General features: G+C 58.7%; 2 protein-coding genes across 2 annotated transcripts; one reads left to right on the top strand and one right to left on the bottom strand.

Moving 5' to 3' along the window:
* The first annotated feature begins 848 nt into the window (after nt 1-848).
* Nucleotides 849-11,113, top strand: Arp5 (Actin-related protein 5). Its single transcript, XM_037233547.1, has 12 exons — nt 849-1,246; nt 1,706-1,803; nt 2,344-2,560; nt 3,125-3,277; nt 3,782-3,912; nt 4,400-4,630; nt 6,193-6,240; nt 6,931-7,050; nt 7,364-7,545; nt 8,164-8,346; nt 9,168-9,180; nt 10,469-11,113. The coding sequence occupies exons 1-12, from the start codon at nt 1,150-1,152 to the stop codon at nt 10,805-10,807; spliced, it is 1,812 nt and encodes a 603-aa protein (XP_037089442.1). The 5' UTR covers nt 849-1,149; the 3' UTR covers nt 10,808-11,113.
* A 96-nt stretch (nt 11,114-11,209) lies between these two features.
* On the bottom strand, nt 11,210-17,701 carry LOC119109791 (solute carrier family 40 member 1). Its single transcript, XM_037233546.1, has 10 exons — nt 17,593-17,701; nt 16,645-16,908; nt 16,066-16,193; nt 15,412-15,508; nt 14,828-15,039; nt 14,081-14,237; nt 13,340-13,461; nt 12,627-12,792; nt 12,121-12,319; nt 11,210-11,567 (listed from the first exon to the last, which is right to left on the bottom strand). The coding sequence occupies exons 2-10, from the start codon at nt 16,856-16,858 to the stop codon at nt 11,339-11,341; spliced, it is 1,524 nt and encodes a 507-aa protein (XP_037089441.1). The 5' UTR covers nt 16,859-16,908; nt 17,593-17,701; the 3' UTR covers nt 11,210-11,338.
* Between the last annotated feature and the right edge of the window lie 2,704 nt (nt 17,702-20,405).

The following is a 20,405-nucleotide window of genomic DNA, read 5'->3' as shown; positions in this document are numbered from 1 at the left end:
CTGGGATGCCAACCAGGGTCCCCAGGGTCCCCCCATCCCAGCTTCTAACCGGAAAGGACATGCCATTACAGGTTACACGTATTCCGTAAAGGTCACACCTCTACGGAATGACTGAGGCGAGGCGTTACTATAACGGAGCAAATAAATGGTTAGACTATGGCCGTCGTCTGGCGAATTCACCATCCACGCAACACTTCTGCTAATTCTCCGGTTGCCGACATGTGCTATTGGTTTTTTTAGAAGAATTGGATGGTGCTCGGGTTTGAGCCGGTACACATGTGGAACCGAACTGCCATCTTGGAATTTTCAGGATTCCAGCCGGAGCTCTTCCCGCTTAGCTCCGTAGTAAGCCGCTGGAGTCGGAATCAAGAGGTCCAGGTTCTAATCACTGCAGTTATAATTACTGCAGGGAATTCCGGCTGTGATGCGTACATGGCTGGAAGCCGAAAGCCACCCAGTCTTTCCAAACACTCAATAACACCTTTCGACGGCCGGAGAATTAACAATCTGAAACTTCGTGTAGATGCTAACACAGCAAACGAAGACGACAGTCTGGACCATTATTCCATGGTAATGTACTCGTTGTCATTATTCCGGAAAAACGGGAGAGTCATTCAAGCACGTCCACACATGGCGGTTGAAGCGGATCTGGGAAGGTCCTGAAGCAAGATTGAGACTACCTGTATTGGGCGTTGAAAAGCGTTTTGACGAGATCTCGCAATCAATTTGTAAGATCCGCAGCACTCTGCTGGCTTGGAACTGGCGTTCTCAAATTAGGTCTAGTTTACGCTAGCTCCGTACCTAGTTTTGCCCTACAAAACCCATCGTCATCCGTAGCATTTCCGGAACTCTCACCTTCCACTCCGTCTTTCTCGCTTGCTGCGTTCGTAGAGAAATTATTTCAGCGATAAAGTATCGAAACAGCCTGAAATACCCAGAAGCTGGGCTGGTTGGGAAATATTTAGTACCTTCCAAAACATTCCAAATTTGGTAGCTCTTACTGTGTACAATTTGTAGGTGAACGAGACAAAATTCAAGGACCGGCAATGCCCATAATACTTTCAATGTAATTGGCACATCGCGCACGTTGAAGTCGGATTGTTTTTGCATCGGGTTTTGCGTACATTCTGATCAGATTATCAGTTGGAGATGGAGTTATACCATTTCAAGGACTCCAGACCTATACCGGATAAAATGTTTGCCTATACAGATGATTTGAAAGGCGTCCCATTGGTAATTGACAATGGTGAGTGGTGATGTTATCTTAATTGAGCTTGCACCTTTGCAGTGCAGGAAAATATTCTGGGCCTTTGTTGGTCCCACATGAAATTAATGGTATGTTTACTTTGCTACTTGCTTTTTAATGTTCACTAAATACAGTAACTCAAGCAAATGACAAAATTAATTTTTGCAAATACTTGTCGTGGTTGCACCATGGGGTCACAGTTAAGAGTTAGCTTCTCATCATGTTTAGGACATAATGCACTCAATTTGTAGCCCAATCAAAGGTGCTAGCTATTCTGGTGTTGATATGTCTTTCCTGTTGGATATTATTAAGATGACAATTTTTAGTACATGCTTGATAACTTCCTTAATTATGCATTTGGTCCTTGGTGGATTTTGATGGGCTGGAGCAAATTGTAAGAGTATAGCCATGTGTGCTTTTTGACTGTAAGTGATGACATCTGAGTGCTCATTTGTTCAGGATCATATACTGCAAAGGTTGGCTGGGCAAATCAGCCAGAGCCAGCAATGATTTTTAAAAACCTCATCACCAAAGTCAGGAAGGAAAGGACTAAAAAGGTGAGTGAAATTGGAATTTTATTTGCCTACATTTAATACACAGCATCAAGTATAATATTTTTGCGCTGTTTTATCATCAGCGATATGTTCCAAGTAACATTTGTGAGTAAACTGGAACCAGATGATACAAAGTACATTTTGCTTACTGCTCACTAACTTTTCAATAAAAAATTCAAGATTATCAGAGCAGCATTGCATAGTGCCAGCATTACATCAATCAGCTGATATGCATTTACTTGTCCATTTTACAGCCTGACAGAGTTCTAGTAATGCTTTTTTGTGTCATACTTTGCTTCTTAACCTCTGCTTCATTACTATATGCATGACAGGCAGGACCTCTTGGTACAGTTTAGCTTTGCACCCAAACTGACCCAAGCACATGCTAATTCTGCCATTGGAAGTGGCTTAAGTACCAATCACTATCCACTGATTCCATCCCATCCCCACCCAGGGTCCCTAACCAAAACCAGCACAGCCCTCACCACTGCACCTGCAGTGCCCAGCCCATCGCGACAGTAGCCGGCCGCGCTCTGTGCACAGGACCTGGAGACCCAGATCGGCAACGACATCGCCAACCTGGAGGCGGGGCGCCTGAACCTGCGCACACAGTTCGACCGCGGCGTGGTGACGCATTTCGAGGCGCAAGAGACGCTGTTGGACTACTCGCTGACGCACCTGGGTGTCAACACGCCCGGGGGCCTCCACCACCCGGTGGTCATCAGCGAGCCGCCGGCCAACATCAACCTGTCACGCGCCGGTGAGGTGTACCGCGTCCCGCCCGGCCGGGCTCGATGCACGCATGTAGGCGGGAGCGCGCCGGGACCCGTTTCAATACAGCTGTCGTGCACGGCAGGGGTCGGTGGAGTGACCTGTTGTGGCGATGACATTTTGTAGGCAGTGCATCCGTTGCAGGCTGCCTTTGTTCTCGTGGTTAAGCTTCATTTGAAGTCTTCGATGGAGCTGGGACGTTGCATTGGAGTAAAGACGCCACGAGGCCAACGCACTGACTCAAGTTGCATAGCTCGGCACGGCTCTGCCGAGGAACTCGTTGAGATGCCGCCTGTAATTCCGTGCTTGCCGCCCACCTCCCGTACAACGATCGTGGTCCCGTGCGTTGATCGCTGTCTGGTGGAGGGCCGATGGATGGCTTGGGCTGCCATGTGATAGCCATAGGTCCATACCATACGTGCCGTCCGCAACCGCCTGTGGCCCGTGTGATGGCCGATAGCTGGCAGTGGCTGTGTGAATGTATCAGAGTCTCGTCAGCCCATCGCTGGAGCGGCGGGAGATGGTACGGTGACGGGCCGCTGTCTGCCCCCAGCCATGTCCGAGCTGCTGTTCGAGTGTTACCGCGTGCCGTCGGTCAGCTACTTCGTGGACGCGCTGGCCAGCCTGCAGCAGAACCAGCCGGATTGCCGGGACGCGCTGGTCATCTCCTGCGGCTACCACGCCACCCACGTCATCCCCGTGCTAGGTCAGCGCGCGTGCCGGGTCGAGAGCAGCCGGTCGCTGCCAGAGGGGGGGGGGGGGGGGAGAGCTGGGCACACCGACGCCGTACGCCGTCGCGACGCTGCAATGGCTGTCGGCGACATATGTACGGACTGACCCGTCCGCCCAGCCCACGAACGCGTCAGGCAGTACTGATCGGCCGGCGGCTCATGTCATTGCGGTGTTGAGTGGCTGCCCGTTCGCGACCGCGCTGTCCTGGGGGTCACGCGGAGCGCCGGCCACGCTGGGACCGTGTCATTTCGGCCTAGTTTCTGGGGGTCATGCTGGTGGTGGTGCGCGCGTGCTGGACAGGCAGACCACCGCCCGGTGGTTGGACACCACCAGGCTGTGCCCCGCGCGTGGTGTGCAAATGCGTCATCTCTTGGTGTCTGACCTGCATCGATCTCGCCCATGAGCTGACAGGCGGTATCTGTCGGAGACGCATGCTCGACGGAAGGCTGAACTCATGACGCATCTCCGCGCTCCACAGACGGCCGGATGGACGCGGCCAACGCTCGACGTATCGGCGTGGGGGGCTTCCTCATGTGCAGCTATCTGCAGCGCCTGCTGCAGCTCAAGTTCCCTTCCGTCATGGCGTCCATCACGCTCTCTCGAGCTGAGGCAGGTGTTCCGACCAGCGGACGAGGTCACGGGTGGCTACGCAGCCGCGCCGTGGGCGTCCGGTGCGGTGACGTCCCCAGCACCGTGCTGTGGTGCTGCGGGAAGGACGAAGTCCAGTCTTTTGATCTATAATCGCGGCGTTGTGGCTGGCTGTTGCCAGCATGGTACGGTTTGTAAGCTGCGGGCACGGGCACGGTTTGGGTTTGTGGCCGTCGCTCTACAAAATGCGCGATTTTGGTTTCATTTTCATCCGTTTTGGAGATAAGACGTGTTCTTCAGCAACCAACCACTACTTCCGGAAGCTGATTCTCGTGGCCATGCAATATCAAACGTCATCTGTCCTATTCTCCTGCGTGCAATCATGATGTCGACTGGGATCACTGCTCCCATCCGTTTGATATCAGTCCCAGTCCAACTGGCTGCCGCCGGTGGGCGCGCGCGCGGCAGCTGCCGACATGTCCACCCCTCTCATCTCACGGCCTCGCAGGAGATCCTGCACGAGCTGGCGGGACTGGCGGTGGACTACCCGTCCGAGCTGGCACACTGGGCCGAACCGGCGCACCGCGAGCAGCGGCGGCGGCGGCTGCAGCTGCCGCTCAGCGCCGCGGTCAGCCGGGAGAGCGGCCCGGAGCCGCCGGCCGTCGACGCCGTGCGAGACAGGAAGCGGAACGCCCAGGCGCGCATGCTCGAGATGCACCGCAAGAAGCGCCAGGCCATGGTGAGGCGGGACGGCGCCTCCCAGCTGTCCAGCCGTCAGTAGCTGTCACGAACGGGGCTCAGGCTCGGGAGCCAGCTGTCTCGGGCGGGACGCAGGCTCAGGAGCCAGCTGTCTCGGGCGGGGCGCAGGCTCGGGAGCCAGCTGTCTCGGGCGGGACGCAGGCTCAGGAGCCAGGTGTCACGGGCGGGGCTCAGGCTCGGGAGTCAGCTGTCTCGGGCGGGACGCAGACTCGAGAGCCAGCTGTCTCGGGCGGGACGCAGGCTCGGGAGCCAGCTGTCTCGGGCGGGACGCAGGCTCGGGAGCCAGCTGTCTCGGGCGGGGCTCAGGCTCGGGAGCCGGCTGTCTCGGGCGGGACGCGGGCTCGGGAGCCAGCTGTTTCGGGCGGGACGCAGGCTCGGGAGCCAGCTGTCTCGGGCGGGGCGCAGGCTCAGGAGCCAGCTGTCTCGGGCGGGGCTCAGGCTCGGGAGCCAGCCGTCTCGGGCGGGACGCAGGCTCAGGAGCCAGGTGTCACGGGCGGGGCTCAGGCTCGGGAGCCAGCTGTCTCGGGCGGGACGCAGGCTCGGGAGCCAGCTGTCTCGGGCGGGACGCAGGCTCAGGAGCCAGCTGTCACGGGCGGGACGCAGGCTCGGGAGCCAGCTGTCTCGGGCGGGACGCAGGCTCAGGAGCCAGCTGTCTCGGGCGGGGCTCAGGCTCGGGAGCCAGCTGTCTCGGGCGGGACGCAGGCTCAGGAGCCAGCTGTCACGGGCGGGACGCAGGCTCGGGAGCCAGCTGTCTCGGGCGGGACGCAGGCTCGGGAGCCAGCTGTCTCGGGCGGGACGCAGGCTCGGGAGCCAGCTGTCTCGGGCGGGACGCAGGCTCGAGAGCCAGCTGTCTCGGGCGGGACGCAGGCTCAGGAGCCAGCTGTCTCGGGCGGGGCTCAGGCTCGGGAGCCAGCTGTCTCGGGCGGGACGCAGGCTCGGGAGCCAGCTGTCTCGGGCGGGGCGCAGGCTCAGGAGCCAGCTGTCTCGGGCGGGACGCAGGCTCAGGAGCCAGCTGTCTCGGGCGGGGCGCAGGCTCAGGAGCCAGCTGTCTCGGGCGGGACGCAGGCTCAGGAGCCAGCTGTCTCGGGAGCCAGCTGTCTCGGGCGGGGTGCAGGCTCGGGAGCCAGCTGTCCCGGGCGGGATGCAGGCTCGGGAGCCAGCTGTCTCGGGCGGGGCTCAGCCTTGGGAAGAAGTCCGATTTTGACGTCACATCAGGCTGATGTCGGCAGCGGGGTTTGCGTCCTTACGCTGCTGTATCATTGCATTTAGTGATTGACTGCCACGAGGAAAGCTTATTGGTGGCCTATTAGAGGAGAAAATGGGCGTCGCTTTTTCATTTCGAGGCAGAAATCAAGTAAGCCTGTATGTAGAACTGATGATAAAATAGATCTGACTGAACTGCTGATTATATCGTTTGTGAAAGAGAATGTCTGTCCGTGGTCGTTTCATGCCGCTCCGAGTGTCTGTCCGTTCCATCCCAGCTACTCTGTGCAGCATTACGCCCACAGTAGGTCGCGCCCTAGTCGCCCATCCGTCCGCCAGGTGGCTGACGACGAGCGGAAGCTGGCGCGCCTGCGTCAGTCGCCGCACGCGGAGCCGGAGCAGCTGCGCGAGCTGGAGGCGCGGCTGGAGACGGGCCGTGCCAAGCTTGCCGGCCTGGCGGCGCGTGGCCGGCAGACGGCGCCCCGTCCGCCGCCGGCTGACCTGGACGCCCAGCTGCAGCAGCTGGAGCGGCGACGGTCAGTGTCGGGGCGAGCTCACGGGGACTGGAGGGACTCGTCTCTCGACGGACCCTGTGGAGGCTGTATGGTGATGGACCGGATCCCGCCGGAGTTTCGTCAGGTTTTGATCGATGTTGTTGCTGGTTGTGGCTCAGGTTGTGCGCCGTTTGTCGGTAATACTCGACATTTTGAATGCGTTGTTGATTCCTTTGCTCACAACCATGGCCCTGTATCAGCCATTGACCTGCTTTTCAAGGTCTCAGATCCACCATATATCACTGAGCTCACCTTTGTTCACCGTGAACCTGCCACAACTTGAACGCTCCACGTGCAGATATCTTACTCTTGGGACCCTATCTTGGCTACGGGTACTCTGTCTCGGCGACAGACAGGTTCCGTTCTGCCTGCCGATGCCGATTTCACCCGCTGGCGCCGGCGGGCGCGCCTCGCCCGGTTCCTGACCGCCTTAGTGACCCACCTTCCCCTCCCCACCGGCAGCCGGGAGTTGTTGGATCGGCGCGCGGCGCGGCGCCAGCGGCGCTCCGAGATGGCGCGCCGCCGCACGGCCGCCAGCCAGCAGCGCATGCGCATCATCAGCCAGCTGGCGCAGCGTGACACCAAGGAGGACACGTTCGGTCAGCGCGACGAGGACTGGGACCTCTACAAGACCATCAACACCGTACGTGATGGGCTGCCGAGGCGGGCGCTGGTCCACTCTGTGATGGAGTACTCTCCTAGTTCCCTGATAATGTGCTGCTTTTTGTTGCGGACTCCAGCATGCCTCGCATTGCCATGGAGATATTCGCTCCACCAATGCTCCCGGCTGCCCTTGCCCGGCTGAGCCGAGTGAGGTGGACGAGTGGTGTCTGTGTGTTGCAGTCCACTGGCTTAGCCAACTTCAGTGCTATGTGTGCTGGAGGCAGGCTGCAGGCACCGCTCGAGAGGCGTCTCGGACGGCGGGATTGTCCGCTGACGGCGCGCGCGGCCGGCAGGAGGGCGGCGACAGTGACTCGGAGGCCGACACCGAGGAGCTGGCCGAGCTGGAGGGCCGACTGCGCCAGCTGGCGCCCGACCTGCCGCGGCGCCAGCAGCCGGCCGGCTCCAGCGCCGAGCTCCACCAGATCGAGCTGACCACCGAGGCGCTGCAGACGCCGGAGGTGCTGTTCCAGCCCAGGTGAGCCGCACCAGGCCCTGCCGAGCTCGGAGGCGCTGCAGACGCCGGAGGTGCTGTTCCAGCCCAGATGAGCCGCACCAGGCCCTGCCGAGCTCGGAGGCGCTGCAGACGCCGGAGGTGCTATTCCAGCCCAGGTGAGCCGCGCCAGGCCCTGCCGAGCTCGGAGGCGCTGCAGACGCCGGAGGTGCTGTTCCAGCCCAGGTGAGCCGCACCAGGCCCTGCCGAGCTCGGAGGCGCTGCAGACGCCGGAGGTGCTGTTCCAGCCCAGATGAGCTGCACCAGGCCCTGCCGAGCTCAGAGGCACCGCAGGCGCCAGCGGTTCCGGCCCTGTCCGGGTATGACCGTGTCTTGTTTTGATGGTCGTGCTTGGTGTACGGTAGGGGACGGTATGGAAGTGTCAGCTCATCGTTCAGCATTGTGTTTGTGGGGCCGACGGGCGAGACGGGGTGATGCATGAACCAGCGTTCGTCGATAGCTGCGTTGTATTTAACCTCAGCCAGCTGTGCCTTGGGCCCGGCGGTGCTTGACGTGCCGTGGCGTGGGACGCACGTGGTAATGGCCTCGTGTGAGCTGTCCGCTCCCTCGCCCTGAGGCCGCCGGCCGTGCCGTTTGCCGCAGTCTGCTGGGTATGAGCCAGGCGGGGCTGGCCGAGACGGTCCAGTTCGTGCTGAACAAGCAGCCGGCGGCCGAGCAGCAGCGGCTGGCCGACAATGTGTTCATCACCGGGGGCCTGGCCCGCCTGCCCGGCTTCCAGGCGCGCATGGAGCGTGAGCTGCGCCAGATGCGGCCCTTCCAGACCAGGTGGGTACCACCTGCGCCCGTACCGTACGTACGAGGTACGGGGTTCGATTCCCCGCGGTCCCCGCCCTTCCTGCTAGGGTGAGAGGCGGGCGACGCCATACAGCCTCAGCAGCTGAGTGCGTCGTAAAGCCCCAATGACACACACCCACACGCACACACACACGCGCTCGTACCGCCTGCACCCACTTACCGCCAGATAGGTGGGTACCCATTCGATCCAGTCCGGTCCGGTCCGGTCCCGTACCGTACCGTACAGCACAGCACAGCACAGCACAGCACAGCACAGCACAGCACAGCACAGCACAGCAGTTCAGTCCAGGTGAGCGACATTGATCCTTCCAGCCTGGTGGGTACCTCCGACCCCTCCAGTCCGCGTGGGTACCACTGATCCTTCCAGTCCAGGTGGGTATCACCCAGGGTGATATACACGGTGTAGAACGAAGTTCTGCAAGAAGCAACAACTGTTGTATAAAACAAGACAGTAATGCTCAACGTAGGCTAAATTTCTAGCTGATACTTATTATTTGGCAACTTGCTATTGAGGGTAGCGTGGTGCAGCTGCCTCATAAGTGCACGCATTTAAAATTGAAATAAATGCTATGTCCAATGACTTTGGGAAAAATTCATGTCTTTATACACTGCACTATACTTTATTTTTTATTTATTATTTATTATCCATTTATGCATATAAAACTTTATACACTGGCAGCGTGTACTGGCCGATGGGGGAAACAAGCATCTCGTCTACCGAATGGCAGCTAGGGGCTTCCTTATTGCAGGCGTCTAGCCAGAGCTGACGAGCGCGTGGGGCGCCTGGCCAGAGCTGACAAGCTTGTGAGTTCGGCTTTGGATGGGGAGCCGCCCCGGAGCGGGACCAACGCCGGTCTGGTGCCGGACCGGCCGTGGTCTGGTGCCGGACCAACCCTGGTCTGGTGCCGGACCAACCCTGCTCGGGTGCCGGACCGGCCGTGGTCTTTCGCCACCGGGGAGTGATGCAGGTGTGGACGCACGTAGGCGCTGCGTGCCCGAGAGTCGGGACGGCGGAAACGAAATCCCATGCTTGCCCTCGATCTTGATGACTGGGACTTGAGGGCGCGCCGACGGCCGAGGCTGCGTTGCGCCCTCGTGCCTCTTTTGCTGTGCCGTGCTTCATTCCAAAAAGGAATTCGACTATGCGCACTCTTTGTATTCAGTCGGGCATTTCCAGCACCTATACGGCGACATCGGCTGATAATAAGCGGACAACGATGGCATTGACAACGAAGCCTTGGGTTGGAGAACAGGATCACGCAGCACTACACACTCAAATGGCACCCAGCGCATCTCCCAATCCGTTCAGCGAACATTTATAGAATGACAGCCGCGCTATTTGCAGCTATCTATGCACCAGCACGACACAGTCTCATGAGAAGGCAGGGTGCACCTGGTCTGCGCGAGGATCACACGCAATAGCGTTATGCGACAGCCAGAAATACTGATCGGTTGTGACAGCCATATGCCCCGTCAGGCCCTGGGTTAGTTGCGTGGCACAAGCGTAGCACATCTTGACGATACAACCGGCACGCTCCCTTGACGATAAGCAAACCTAACTCCTTGGCCAGGATGCACTTCATGCAAAGCATTCATGTTCATGCCGTAAGTATCCACACCAACCAGCTACCCTCATAAAACCCCGATCAATATAACGACAATCATGGCGACTAGCCCCAATTGGACCCTGAAGAATACATATAAACTATCTGAAGCTACTCGCTTGGACGTCCCGTCTCTACCCGCATTACGTTGCCAGCTAATATTGCACCACCCGCGGGAAGGACTGGGTTGCCACCTGAGCTGGCGGACGCCGAGCCCTCCAGACCAGACCCGCGTTCCCTACCCTGGTATCCGACCGTGCATGCCTGACCCGAACTTCGGGGAGCAGCGGACTTGTCAAATGTCGCTGCCCGTCGCAGTGACTGCAAGCTGCGTCTGATTGAAAGGGGTGCAAGCGGACAGGCCGTTTGTGTGCTCGGCTAGGGTGTACAGCCACCGCACGTGCTGCCCGCACAGGTGTCTTGTGTTCGTAGTGCCCATCCCCTCAATGTGGTCATTATGCGAATGCGCAAAATGTGGAATATCATAGTATGATCGTGCCGGTATTGATACGGCTTGTGCATTGTGTACCGGTGTACCATGCTGGCCCGCGGGATTGACTATCCTATCGTGTGTTTCCGCCCCCGTGCCGGCGGGCGGCTGTTTTGTGACGCTGCTGTCGGCCGTCCCCAGCTTCCGCGTCACGCTGGCCAGCCGCCCTTCGCTGGATGCCTGGCTGGGCGCGCGCGCGCTGGCCGCAGCCGGCCGGCTCGGCTTTGTCAGTCGACAGCAGTACGACGAGTGCGGCGCCGAGTTCCTCGCCGAACACCTGCTCTCCAACCCGTTCTGGCCGAGTCCGGACGGCGCGCCGCCGCCGGCCGAACCGTGAACGTCGCCCCTTCGTCGTCGCCGACGTGCGGCGCCTGGGACGAACACGCGCGGCCGGCGGCAAGCTACCTCCGGGGACGGGACGAGCGGTCCCTGGCGGCAGGCGCCGCCGCCGCTGGGGTGGCCCGATGGGGGCTTCGAGGGCCCTCCGCGCCCCGGGTATGGAGGCGAAGCCGCGTCGTGACTGCCAACCAGTGGAAGCGCCCGAAAGCCCCAATTACTACTGCCAACATTGAAAGCGGTTGTGTTCGGTAGGCGTGTTCGGTGGCGCATAAACCGCGAGAATAAATCCGACGACCAGGCGACAGACGCAGGTGTCTGGCATCCAGCACCGCATGCGATTCTTAGATCGCGTGAGGGGGGGGGGACGACATAAAACTACACGCGAACTGAGCCCTCCTCCCCGCCAGTTGACCCCGTTTCCTGGGCGGAGGCGACCACCGTAGGCGCCAACAACGGCCGATCCTCGCCGGGTTCGGCGTCGGCGGGGGAGGCCGGCCGTTCTCTCGCCGACGTCTGTGGCGTGACGTCATCAGAATCGGCAGTGGCGGCGGCCACGTGGTCCGCAGCATTTCCGGCCGGCGGTGTGATGTCGCCAGAGCGGGGCAGTTTTGCGGCGTCCCCAGCGAGGCTGGCGCCTGCTGCTGGTCCGGCGCCTGCCTCCAGTTTCGAGCCGCCTTCGGACGGCGGTCCGCTCCGAAGGGCCGTGTGCCGGCGGCCGGCGGCCGGTGGTGGCCGCGTACACCGCGAACAGGCACCAGCTGGGGACGGAGGGGAGGGGTGGGGGGCACGGTCGCGACGTCAGCGGAACACAGAAGGAGCACCGTCTCACAGCTTCTGACAGACACCAGCCGAGGGCGCGAGGCATCGGTACGACCTAACTTGGCGGGCACATCGCCAGCTCAGAAACAGCTGGGGCACAATCCATGCCCGCGGCACTGGACGAAGACGCGTCAGGGAATCAGCGACGTGTGGGCGTCCCACTGGGGCACGTTGGCGAAGGCCGCGCTGCTGATGTGATGCACCCCAGCTACTGACCATAATCGAAATTATTCTAGCGGTAGTCGCGATCATGCTTCACCTGGTGCGGAAGCTAAAATGCCGATCCATGAAGTAATGACGCGTCGGTCCGACAGAACAACCGTCATCGAAACACATATTCAGCATATCTACACACCCGGCTGTAGCTACCTCTGAAACACCGTATGCCACCAATATGGCTATCGATCAGCCATACAACCAGCCGAAGTACCACAGTCGAGAGCCACTCGAAGCCCATATCACTGCCACAAGATGCTAAAAACAGAAACTCACCCTATCACCCAGAATATGTAGGAAAGGATGATGAGCACGCCGAAGTCCTGCGCGTGCGGAATGAACACCACCAGGAGGTTCTTGGCCGTATCCATGGTCATGTTGAGCGCGCTCTGCACGCCCGATATGGTGCCGCGCCGCCACTCTGGCACGCGCTCCTGCAGCAGCTGAGTCACGCTCAGGTCGCTGATCCAAAGCCCTGTTGGCGGCACGACCGGCCTTCAGCGGGTGAGTCGGGCGCCGGCCCCTCCCGCCACGCACGCAGATGAGGTGCGCGCTCCAAAGGCAGGACAGGCTCCGAACATGCGCTGCACAGGCGGGTGTGTGCGGGTCGGCAGGTACGAGCACCGGCCGCGCAGATGAGGTGCGCGCTCCAAAGGCAGGACAGGCTCCGAACATGCGCTGCGCGGGCGGGTGTGTGCGGGTCGGCAGGTACGAGCACCAGCCGCCGGGCACACACCACGGCCATGCTCCAGTCAGGCCGGCGGCCGAGCCGCGCCACTCACCGCAGCGCGCTAGGATGATGCCGCTGAAGAGGGTGATCACCGAGGTGTGCGTGTGCGGCGCGCCGGACCGCGCCAGGGGGGCGAACGCCGTGCCCGGCAGGAACACCGAGGTCAGGCTGAGAGTCTGGGCGAGCACCGCTAGACTGAAGCCGATCACGCCGGCCAGCTGCGGCGCCGAGGAGCCGGCGTCACGGGCTGGACACGCCGGCCCGGGTTGGACACGGGCCGCGGAGCCAGACTCCACACAGGCCGGGACGCGGCTGTGCATAAATAGAACGCTGCTCGCCGCTGCAGGCGGCGAAATGGTGCGGGGTTCGCGGCACTGGACACACGAATCAGAATCTAGCACCGTATGCTGCGACACCGGGTGAGGCCGCCCCGAGTTGCACAGTTGAAGCCGGGATGAGGGCGGACTGACTAGTCGTCACTCTAACAGGGCCACAGTCAGCACTCGACGTGAATCACGGACGTGAATGGCGACAAGCCGCAAGTGAGTGCCGGGATCGGATCACGCGCCATCCGGTAACCTCGCTGGTGCCGTGAGCGCGCATAGCAGACTGCCGGTGTCACCAGTGTGGCGAAACAGCCACGTAGAATACGAGCTGGTCTCGAAGAATGGTCTCGCGCAAACCCTACGGTCTCACTGCTGCTGGCCTCACGTCTCAGGCGGGTCTGGCCTCGACTATCCGGGCCCAGTCCATCGGGCGACTGACCGTTGGCCCGACGACGGAGCGCAGCTTGGGGAAGCACAGCGAGCCGCAGATGCCAGCGACGGCGCCGGCCGCCGTCAGCAGACTCAGCGTCGACTCGGTCAGGCCCTGCGAGTAGCCGTACCCTGCAGGCGACAGGCGACAGACGGCTCACACGTGCCCGTCTGACTTATCTCGGCTGGTAACACCGAGGCAATGTAGCGCTGTTCGAAGGGCGCATTCAGTGGTGGACAAACTCCTGCCGACGGTGTACTGCTGTTCATCTAGGAGGGGTCGCCGTGAGAGACGCCGAGTGACACTGGCACGGGAAAACGAGAGTTCACCGGACAGCTATGAACAGATGTTCTAGCACATCTCTCGAGGGCGCCGACACCTGTCGGCGGTGCCGGTCGCGTGAGCGCGGCCTACTCTCACCAGCCGGATGAGCGCGGCCGACTCTCACCAGCCGGGTAAGCGCGGCCGACTCCCACCGGCCAGATGAGCGCGGCTGACTCACCGGCCGGGTGAACGCGGCCGACTCTCACCGGCCGGGTGAACGCGGCCGACTCCCACCGGCCAGATGGGCGCGGCTGACTCACCGGCCGGGTGAGCGCGGCCAACTCTCACCGGCCGGGTGAACGCGGCCGACTCTCACCGGCCAGATGGGCGCGGCTGACTCACCGGCCGGGTGAACGCGGCCGACTCTCACCGGCCAGGTGAGCGCGGCCGACTCTCACCGGCCGGGTGAGCGCGGCCAACTCTCACCGGCCGTTATGTTGTCAAAGCCGAGCACGGTCATATACAGGCTGGCCAGCGCCAGGCCGGCCAGGCAGAACGACGAGCGGAAGTAGGCGCTCCAGCCCTGCCCCATGTCCTGCAGCCGCTGGCAGCACCAGCCGCCCAGGCCGCAGCAGGCTGCTGGCGCCGCTGCTGACGTCACACCGGCGTCGAGTGACGTCACATCACCGTGCACCAGTCCTGTCGCCGCGCTGCCGATCAGCCAGCGGCGTGGAGTGTTTGGTCGCTCGCAGAGCACACGGACGAACGCGCAAACAGGCGAAAATAGGGCTGTATCAAGCTGCATCAAACGGTGGCTCGCCGCGTACGACGGTGCGCAGTGTGGGATATGACAAAACAGTCAAAACAGGCACAAAATTGAGCTTATTCTGGCTGAATGAGTTCTAGTCGTGAGACAAGGTGCCCTGCCGCGGATTCGACGCGCGTTCCAACAGCCTTGACGAATTCTGAATGGTCCTCTGATGACTATAACGGGCAGTCGGCCTGCCCACCTCAGAAGCGGGACGCGTCGCAGCTGGCGGCGGGTCCGGCACCAGGGTCAGTGAGGCCGGTGGCCGACACCACCCGCAATGAGGGAGCTCAAACAAACAGTATGATGAGGCTGGCACGCCTCTCCCAGCAGCCGGTCCTCCCCAGGGCCGGAGCGGCGGTCGGCCGCCAGCGGGGCGGCGGGGACGCGTACCGGCCGGCGGCGGCGGGCGGCAGACCGTTCTCGGGCGGCGGCGGCTGCTTGTCTTGCGCCAGCTGCGGCACGCTGCGGTACACGACCCGCAGCAGCGCGTACTCCGCCGCCAGCGACACCACGTTCCACGCAGCCATGAAGGCGGCCGCCACCACCGGCGAGAGGAACGTCATCAGCTGGCCGACCAGCACCGGCGCCAGGATGTACGTACCCTGGTCGATGGTGCGGAACGCAGAGTTCATCCCTGCCGGCCGAGACACCTGCGATGAGGACGGGTGCAAATGCAGCACGGAGATGAGGGCACTCCGGAAAAGCCGCCACGGGTCGCAGATTGCTACCAACTACAAAGTTTTGAGCAGAGAACGGTTAGCACAGTCGATTTACATCTGTTTTTAGGACCGTTAGACATCTTCCATAACTATGCGGTCTGGACCGGTGGCTGACCCCGCGGAAGACGTCAGACGGGACGCATGTGAGCAGCCTCCTTGTGTTCACGAGCCTGCACAGACCCCCTGCAGCCCACCAGGTACGAGGGATCCACCCGGCCACTGGCACCCGCTCCCAGGGCGCACACCTGGCACCAGTCCAGACACGTACAAGCCAGCTTGTCGTCGTCACCGTGTGACATCACGACGATCCAGTCCTTCTCGATGGTGATCTTGTTGGCGACGGTGGCCAGCTGCAGCTACGTCCGCCACCAGTATGACCAGCACCTGCAGCGCAGCCGGCCAGTCTCGGCTGAGGATACACATGCTGCTCGTCCGGAGGGGCCGACGCCGTGGAACCAAGCCAGGGGTGAAACAAGGGCGTAGGAGCAAGCAAACGACAAAACATACGACAAACACACGACAAAAGCAATGCTCCCACAGCACCGTAGAAAGCGGCAGAATGTGGTGAAGTGAATCAGGCTCAGTACGAAAGGCGAGCGAACCAGAGAGTCTGCCCCAAGCAACCGCCTTCCGTCCAGGAGCAAACACCTTCACATCCTGCCCCGTGCCCAGTCTGCAATAGAATCCAGACCTTTGCAAGCACAAATAGGTCCCAACCTTGACGCATTCTCATCAAGCCTTATGCAGGACCCGAACCAAGATAGGCTTGCTCTAGGGCCAGCGTGCCGCAGAGCGGCTGGAGCCACTCTATTTGCACGTGAAGGGGCCGGCGGATGACAACACGACATTACGTCAGTCCCAACTCAGCCTCGGACACACGGCTGCCACCATCTATACGGCCATTCCATGAGTGGATATGGGGCCCAACCGGGCATGCTCACCTGCAGCAAGGTCTGCAGCCAGCTGTTCCAGGTGCTGGCCGTGTAGTCGGCGTACTGGAGGCCCACGATCAGGATGACCGCGCACGTGCAGACAGACACGTTCTGCACCACTAGCGATAGCTGGGCGGCTGGCGGTCACGCGGCGACGCCGTCAGACGACACCCGCCACGACCCGACAAGTGTCGGACTTGAGACGTGCACGAGACGCGCACGAGACCCTTGAGAGCTACTCCAGAGCGGAGGAAATCACCATCTCCAGAGCAAAAACATTCACGTCAGACCTGCAGAGGGAATCACCACTCCAGAGCGACACCACCCACATCGGATGTAGACAGGAAATCACCACTCCAGAGCGACACCACTCACAACAGGCCTGCACAGGAAATCACCACTCTCCTCCTGCTGTGCTGATGAACAGCTACTACATATACTGGTCACTTTAGCATTCTCAGACGTGGAATGTACTGCAGACGACAGGCGCACCACAGCCCACTTCCACCAGCCACTGCATGAGAACGCACCCCGAAACACGCACCAAGCGTGACCAGCGTGAGGGTACAGCCACAGGGCGTGTCTGACCTCGTAGCCGGGCGGTGTGGTCGACCCAGCGGCCGACCGGTGCGCCCAGCACGATCACCGACACCGAGATGACCAGGCCGTAGAGGGCGGTGAGCCGCAGCGAGTTCGGCGTAGCGTACACCATGTACAGGCCGACAGCGAACGTCCACATGCGGTCGCCCCAGGCCGACAGGCTGGCTGCCAGGTACATGGTGTGGCGTGGCTGCCAGCGCATCCTGGCAGCCAAATTCCGCAGTGCCCGCCCACAGCAGGTGCTGTTCACACCTGGGAGCATGTTGACAGCATTTTAATCCATTTCAGCCAGCCACAAAAACTTAAGGACCACACAGTGGGATATTCCTTGACTCCCATTAGGACCAAGAGCTCAAGAACTGTGAGTGCTGGAAAAGGAAGAAGGAATATCACCTGAAAGCCTTTGATTTATCAAACACTGTGGGCACTGGAAAGAAAAAAGATTATTACTTGAAAGCCTTTGATTTACGGGTTAAGCACATTTTACCATAACATTTTGGTCAATACTATATTTATCAGACACCATAGAATGCAAAATTACCTAGTATGCTGACATAAGATCAGGGCAGGTTAGGCTGGGTCTGTTCACATGAAGCGAACCTAGAACATTGTTCCCAATGTCGTCAGGATGTAAAAAGCAGGGAAATGCATAAAAACATTCAAACCTACATGTTCAACAACGACAGTTAAATGTCAAAAGATAGTGTCACTATCAACAAACAACAGACATGCCAATCATGGTTTGATCTGTGGTCCGTGACACTGAAAACAGATAAAAAATTACAGCACCCTCTACACGCTCTAAAAGAGCTCTGCGTATGCACCCTGTATCACGTGGGGTGGTTACACACCGGGCATATACACCCTCCGAAATGACGAGTGGCTACGCACCGAGCTTATACACCCTCCAAAAATATGCTCTGTTGTATCACCTACCAAGCTTTTGCGGATTGCCAGCACTCGAGGGAGGCAAATGCAAATATGCAAAATCCCACGTGATAGCTCAGCTCGATGCATGTGACAGGCGATATCTGCATGCGACGACCAAAAGATCCTTCAATCCATTTCGAGCCAGTTCTTCTCTGTTCAAAAATTATAAGGCGCGGCGTTCGTCTCCTCGATGGCCTGATGGTTAAAGTGTCTGTCTCTCACCCGGTGGGTCCGCGTTCGACTCTTGATGTTCGCCTGATACTTGGCGGTTGGCTAGTTCAGCTCTAAGTGTGGCACGGCAAAATTTCATTGAATCATTGTACAATTGTAAATCGTTTTTCGATATCAGCCATGTGCGTAATTTCCAATGCTTTAAGGAAAGGGGTCACAGATATACTGAGGATCTCGTGAACGTCATCCCAGGCGGACAGCAGTTTTATCATAACAGCGCTCTCTAAGCGTTCCATATAAGCTGCACGTGTGCACTCTTAAAAATGTATGGTAGTTACGCACCAGGGTTATACACCTTCTAAAATGAAGAGTGGCTACGCACCGAGCCTATGCATCGTCCAAAAATATTTTAAATGTTTGCACGCGCCAGGCTTACGTGGAGTGACGGTACTGGAGGAGGCAGGCAAGTGCAAGCATGCAAAATCCCATTACAGCCCGGTAAATGAGGCCAGCAATTTGTTTAAACATCGACAACCCTATTTCGGCTGGTTATGTTCAACCTTGAGTGAAAATATTTGAGTGAAAATTGTGTAGCATGTAGTCATCAACATGCGCGCATGCACGCTTTAGAAACGCATTAGAAACAAAACCACGATGCTCAGTGATGCAGTCTCCAAAAGCCGCGCGCTGTCGGTACCGCGGCTATTACTAGGCAGCAGAGGCGCATCCACAGCCTTGGCAAGGGAGGGGCACATTGTTGACAAAGGGCCCCCTGACAGTGAAAGGAGCGAGAGAGAGAGAGAGAGAGAGAGAGAGAGAGAGAGAGAGAGAGAGAGAGAGAGAGAGAGAGAGAGAGAGAGAGAGAGAGAGAGAGAGAGAGAGAGAGAGAGAGAGAGAGAGAGAGAGAGAGAGAGAGAGATATATAGATATATATATATATATATATATATATATATATATATATATATATATACATGTGCTTATATATTGCACATTTTTACTGTCTACAAGTTACAACTGGAAGATAGGCCAGGCGTTACCCCGAGCTCTGCTCAAAGTTTACGGTAAATAAACGAGCACAATCATGCGTTAAATGATTGCATGGAATAAATCGCTGGTGCTCTTCATTCTACAATGGTCCAGTGAACCATTCCAAGCCAACAGAACTCAGAAGTTCTGTCAGAAACATACCCGGGCTGCACAGAAATAGCAAGAATTCCGCAAATGTAGGTTGAAGAACAAATGGGTCAACAGTTGCATTAACAGGGCCAAGCCATGTTTGTCTGGATATATTCAACACTCACCCAGAATTGGCTAGTGGTGCAAATTATAGAATGCAGTTTTGAGCACGCACGCTCTCATATCTTAGCAACAAAAAAAAAAACTCGACGCCAGGCGTTGCAGTCTCCTTAAGCTGCGCAGCGTTAGTTCTGCGACTAGTTTTAGGCCGTGGCCGCCACGTGGTCGAAAATGGTGACGCATCTGAAAGCACCCTTGAACGCTTTTGGACACCAAATCGTACCGTTATAGATACCGCGGGCAGATATCTCACCTGTGCGGTTTTTAGATTGATGACAATAGCGTCTTTGCAGCATCGCGAAATGATGCTGGAATCATAATCTTGGAGCTGCACGAATCAATTTTGAAAGACATTCAAAATTTTTTACGATGGTCATCGTTACGCGCTAGGCGCCCGCGCCTGGCGTCACTTGCAGTGGCCAGCGCCGTTCGGTTTTGCGAAAACTGCGAACCAAGCAATTACTGCACTTGCTCCCTGAGATTACGGGCATGTCATTGGGGGGTTCATGCCGCACTCGCTGCTGGGGCTGTATAGTGCCGCCAACCTCCCACCCTGGCGGGAAGGGCGGGCACCGTGGGGAATCGAACCCCGTACCTGTGGTTTCCCAGATGTGCAGTGGTTAACAGAGGCGAGTCAACCTCTACACTACCGGCACCCGGCGAGTAAGCGCAAACCTTTTAATGGTATTTATTTCACTAGTCAATTATGCAAAATAATGAACGTTCTCAGCGATGGCATTGTGCGTTTCAAACTCATTTCGACCCACTCCATTCAACGCTAATGAGGCTCGTTATTTCTTCCCGCTAAAGGGGCCTCCTCGAGTGCATCACTGCGGGATACATTGTCGTTTCTGGTCAAGAGCTGAAGGACCATTCTGTCCCACCGCAGTGGGTTTTCTGGCCGTCATTCTGGCAACACGGAGCGGCATTCCCTGGCTGATCCGGAGGCCCTTAGAGGGATACATCATATATTATTGATTCGCTCCCTCATGCGGGGGGCCTTCTGACCCGCGCAGTTAACCCCAGATCGACGCATGAAACGACATTAACGCAAAAACATCGCTGCTCGCCAACTTAGACAACTACATTGTCTCAGAGATTCCTCAAATGATTCAAGAGGACCTCTGACTGATATATCAGGTCACGACCCTACAGGCTGCGATTCTTTATGTGACCTACGGCCAGTCCTGCGGGCCCTTATGCCCTCCAGCTGGGCCTTTAATCGTCGTTTCCGGCCCTCTTCGCGCCTCATCCAACACTTTCCTTGCGAGCACAGGGCCCTCTTCTAGGCGCTGTGGGCCCCTGACAGATACGAGGTCCCCAACCAGTGTAGATCACTGGTCACGGCC

Source organism: Pollicipes pollicipes, unplaced genomic scaffold (genome assembly GCF_011947565.3).
Source record: "Pollicipes pollicipes isolate AB1234 unplaced genomic scaffold, Ppol_2.1 Scaffold_7231;HRSCAF=8579_pilon_pilon_pilon, whole genome shotgun sequence".
Classification (NCBI taxonomy): domain Eukaryota; kingdom Metazoa; phylum Arthropoda; class Thecostraca; order Pollicipedomorpha; family Pollicipedidae; genus Pollicipes; species Pollicipes pollicipes.
This window is presented reverse-complemented; position numbering and strand designations above follow the sequence as displayed.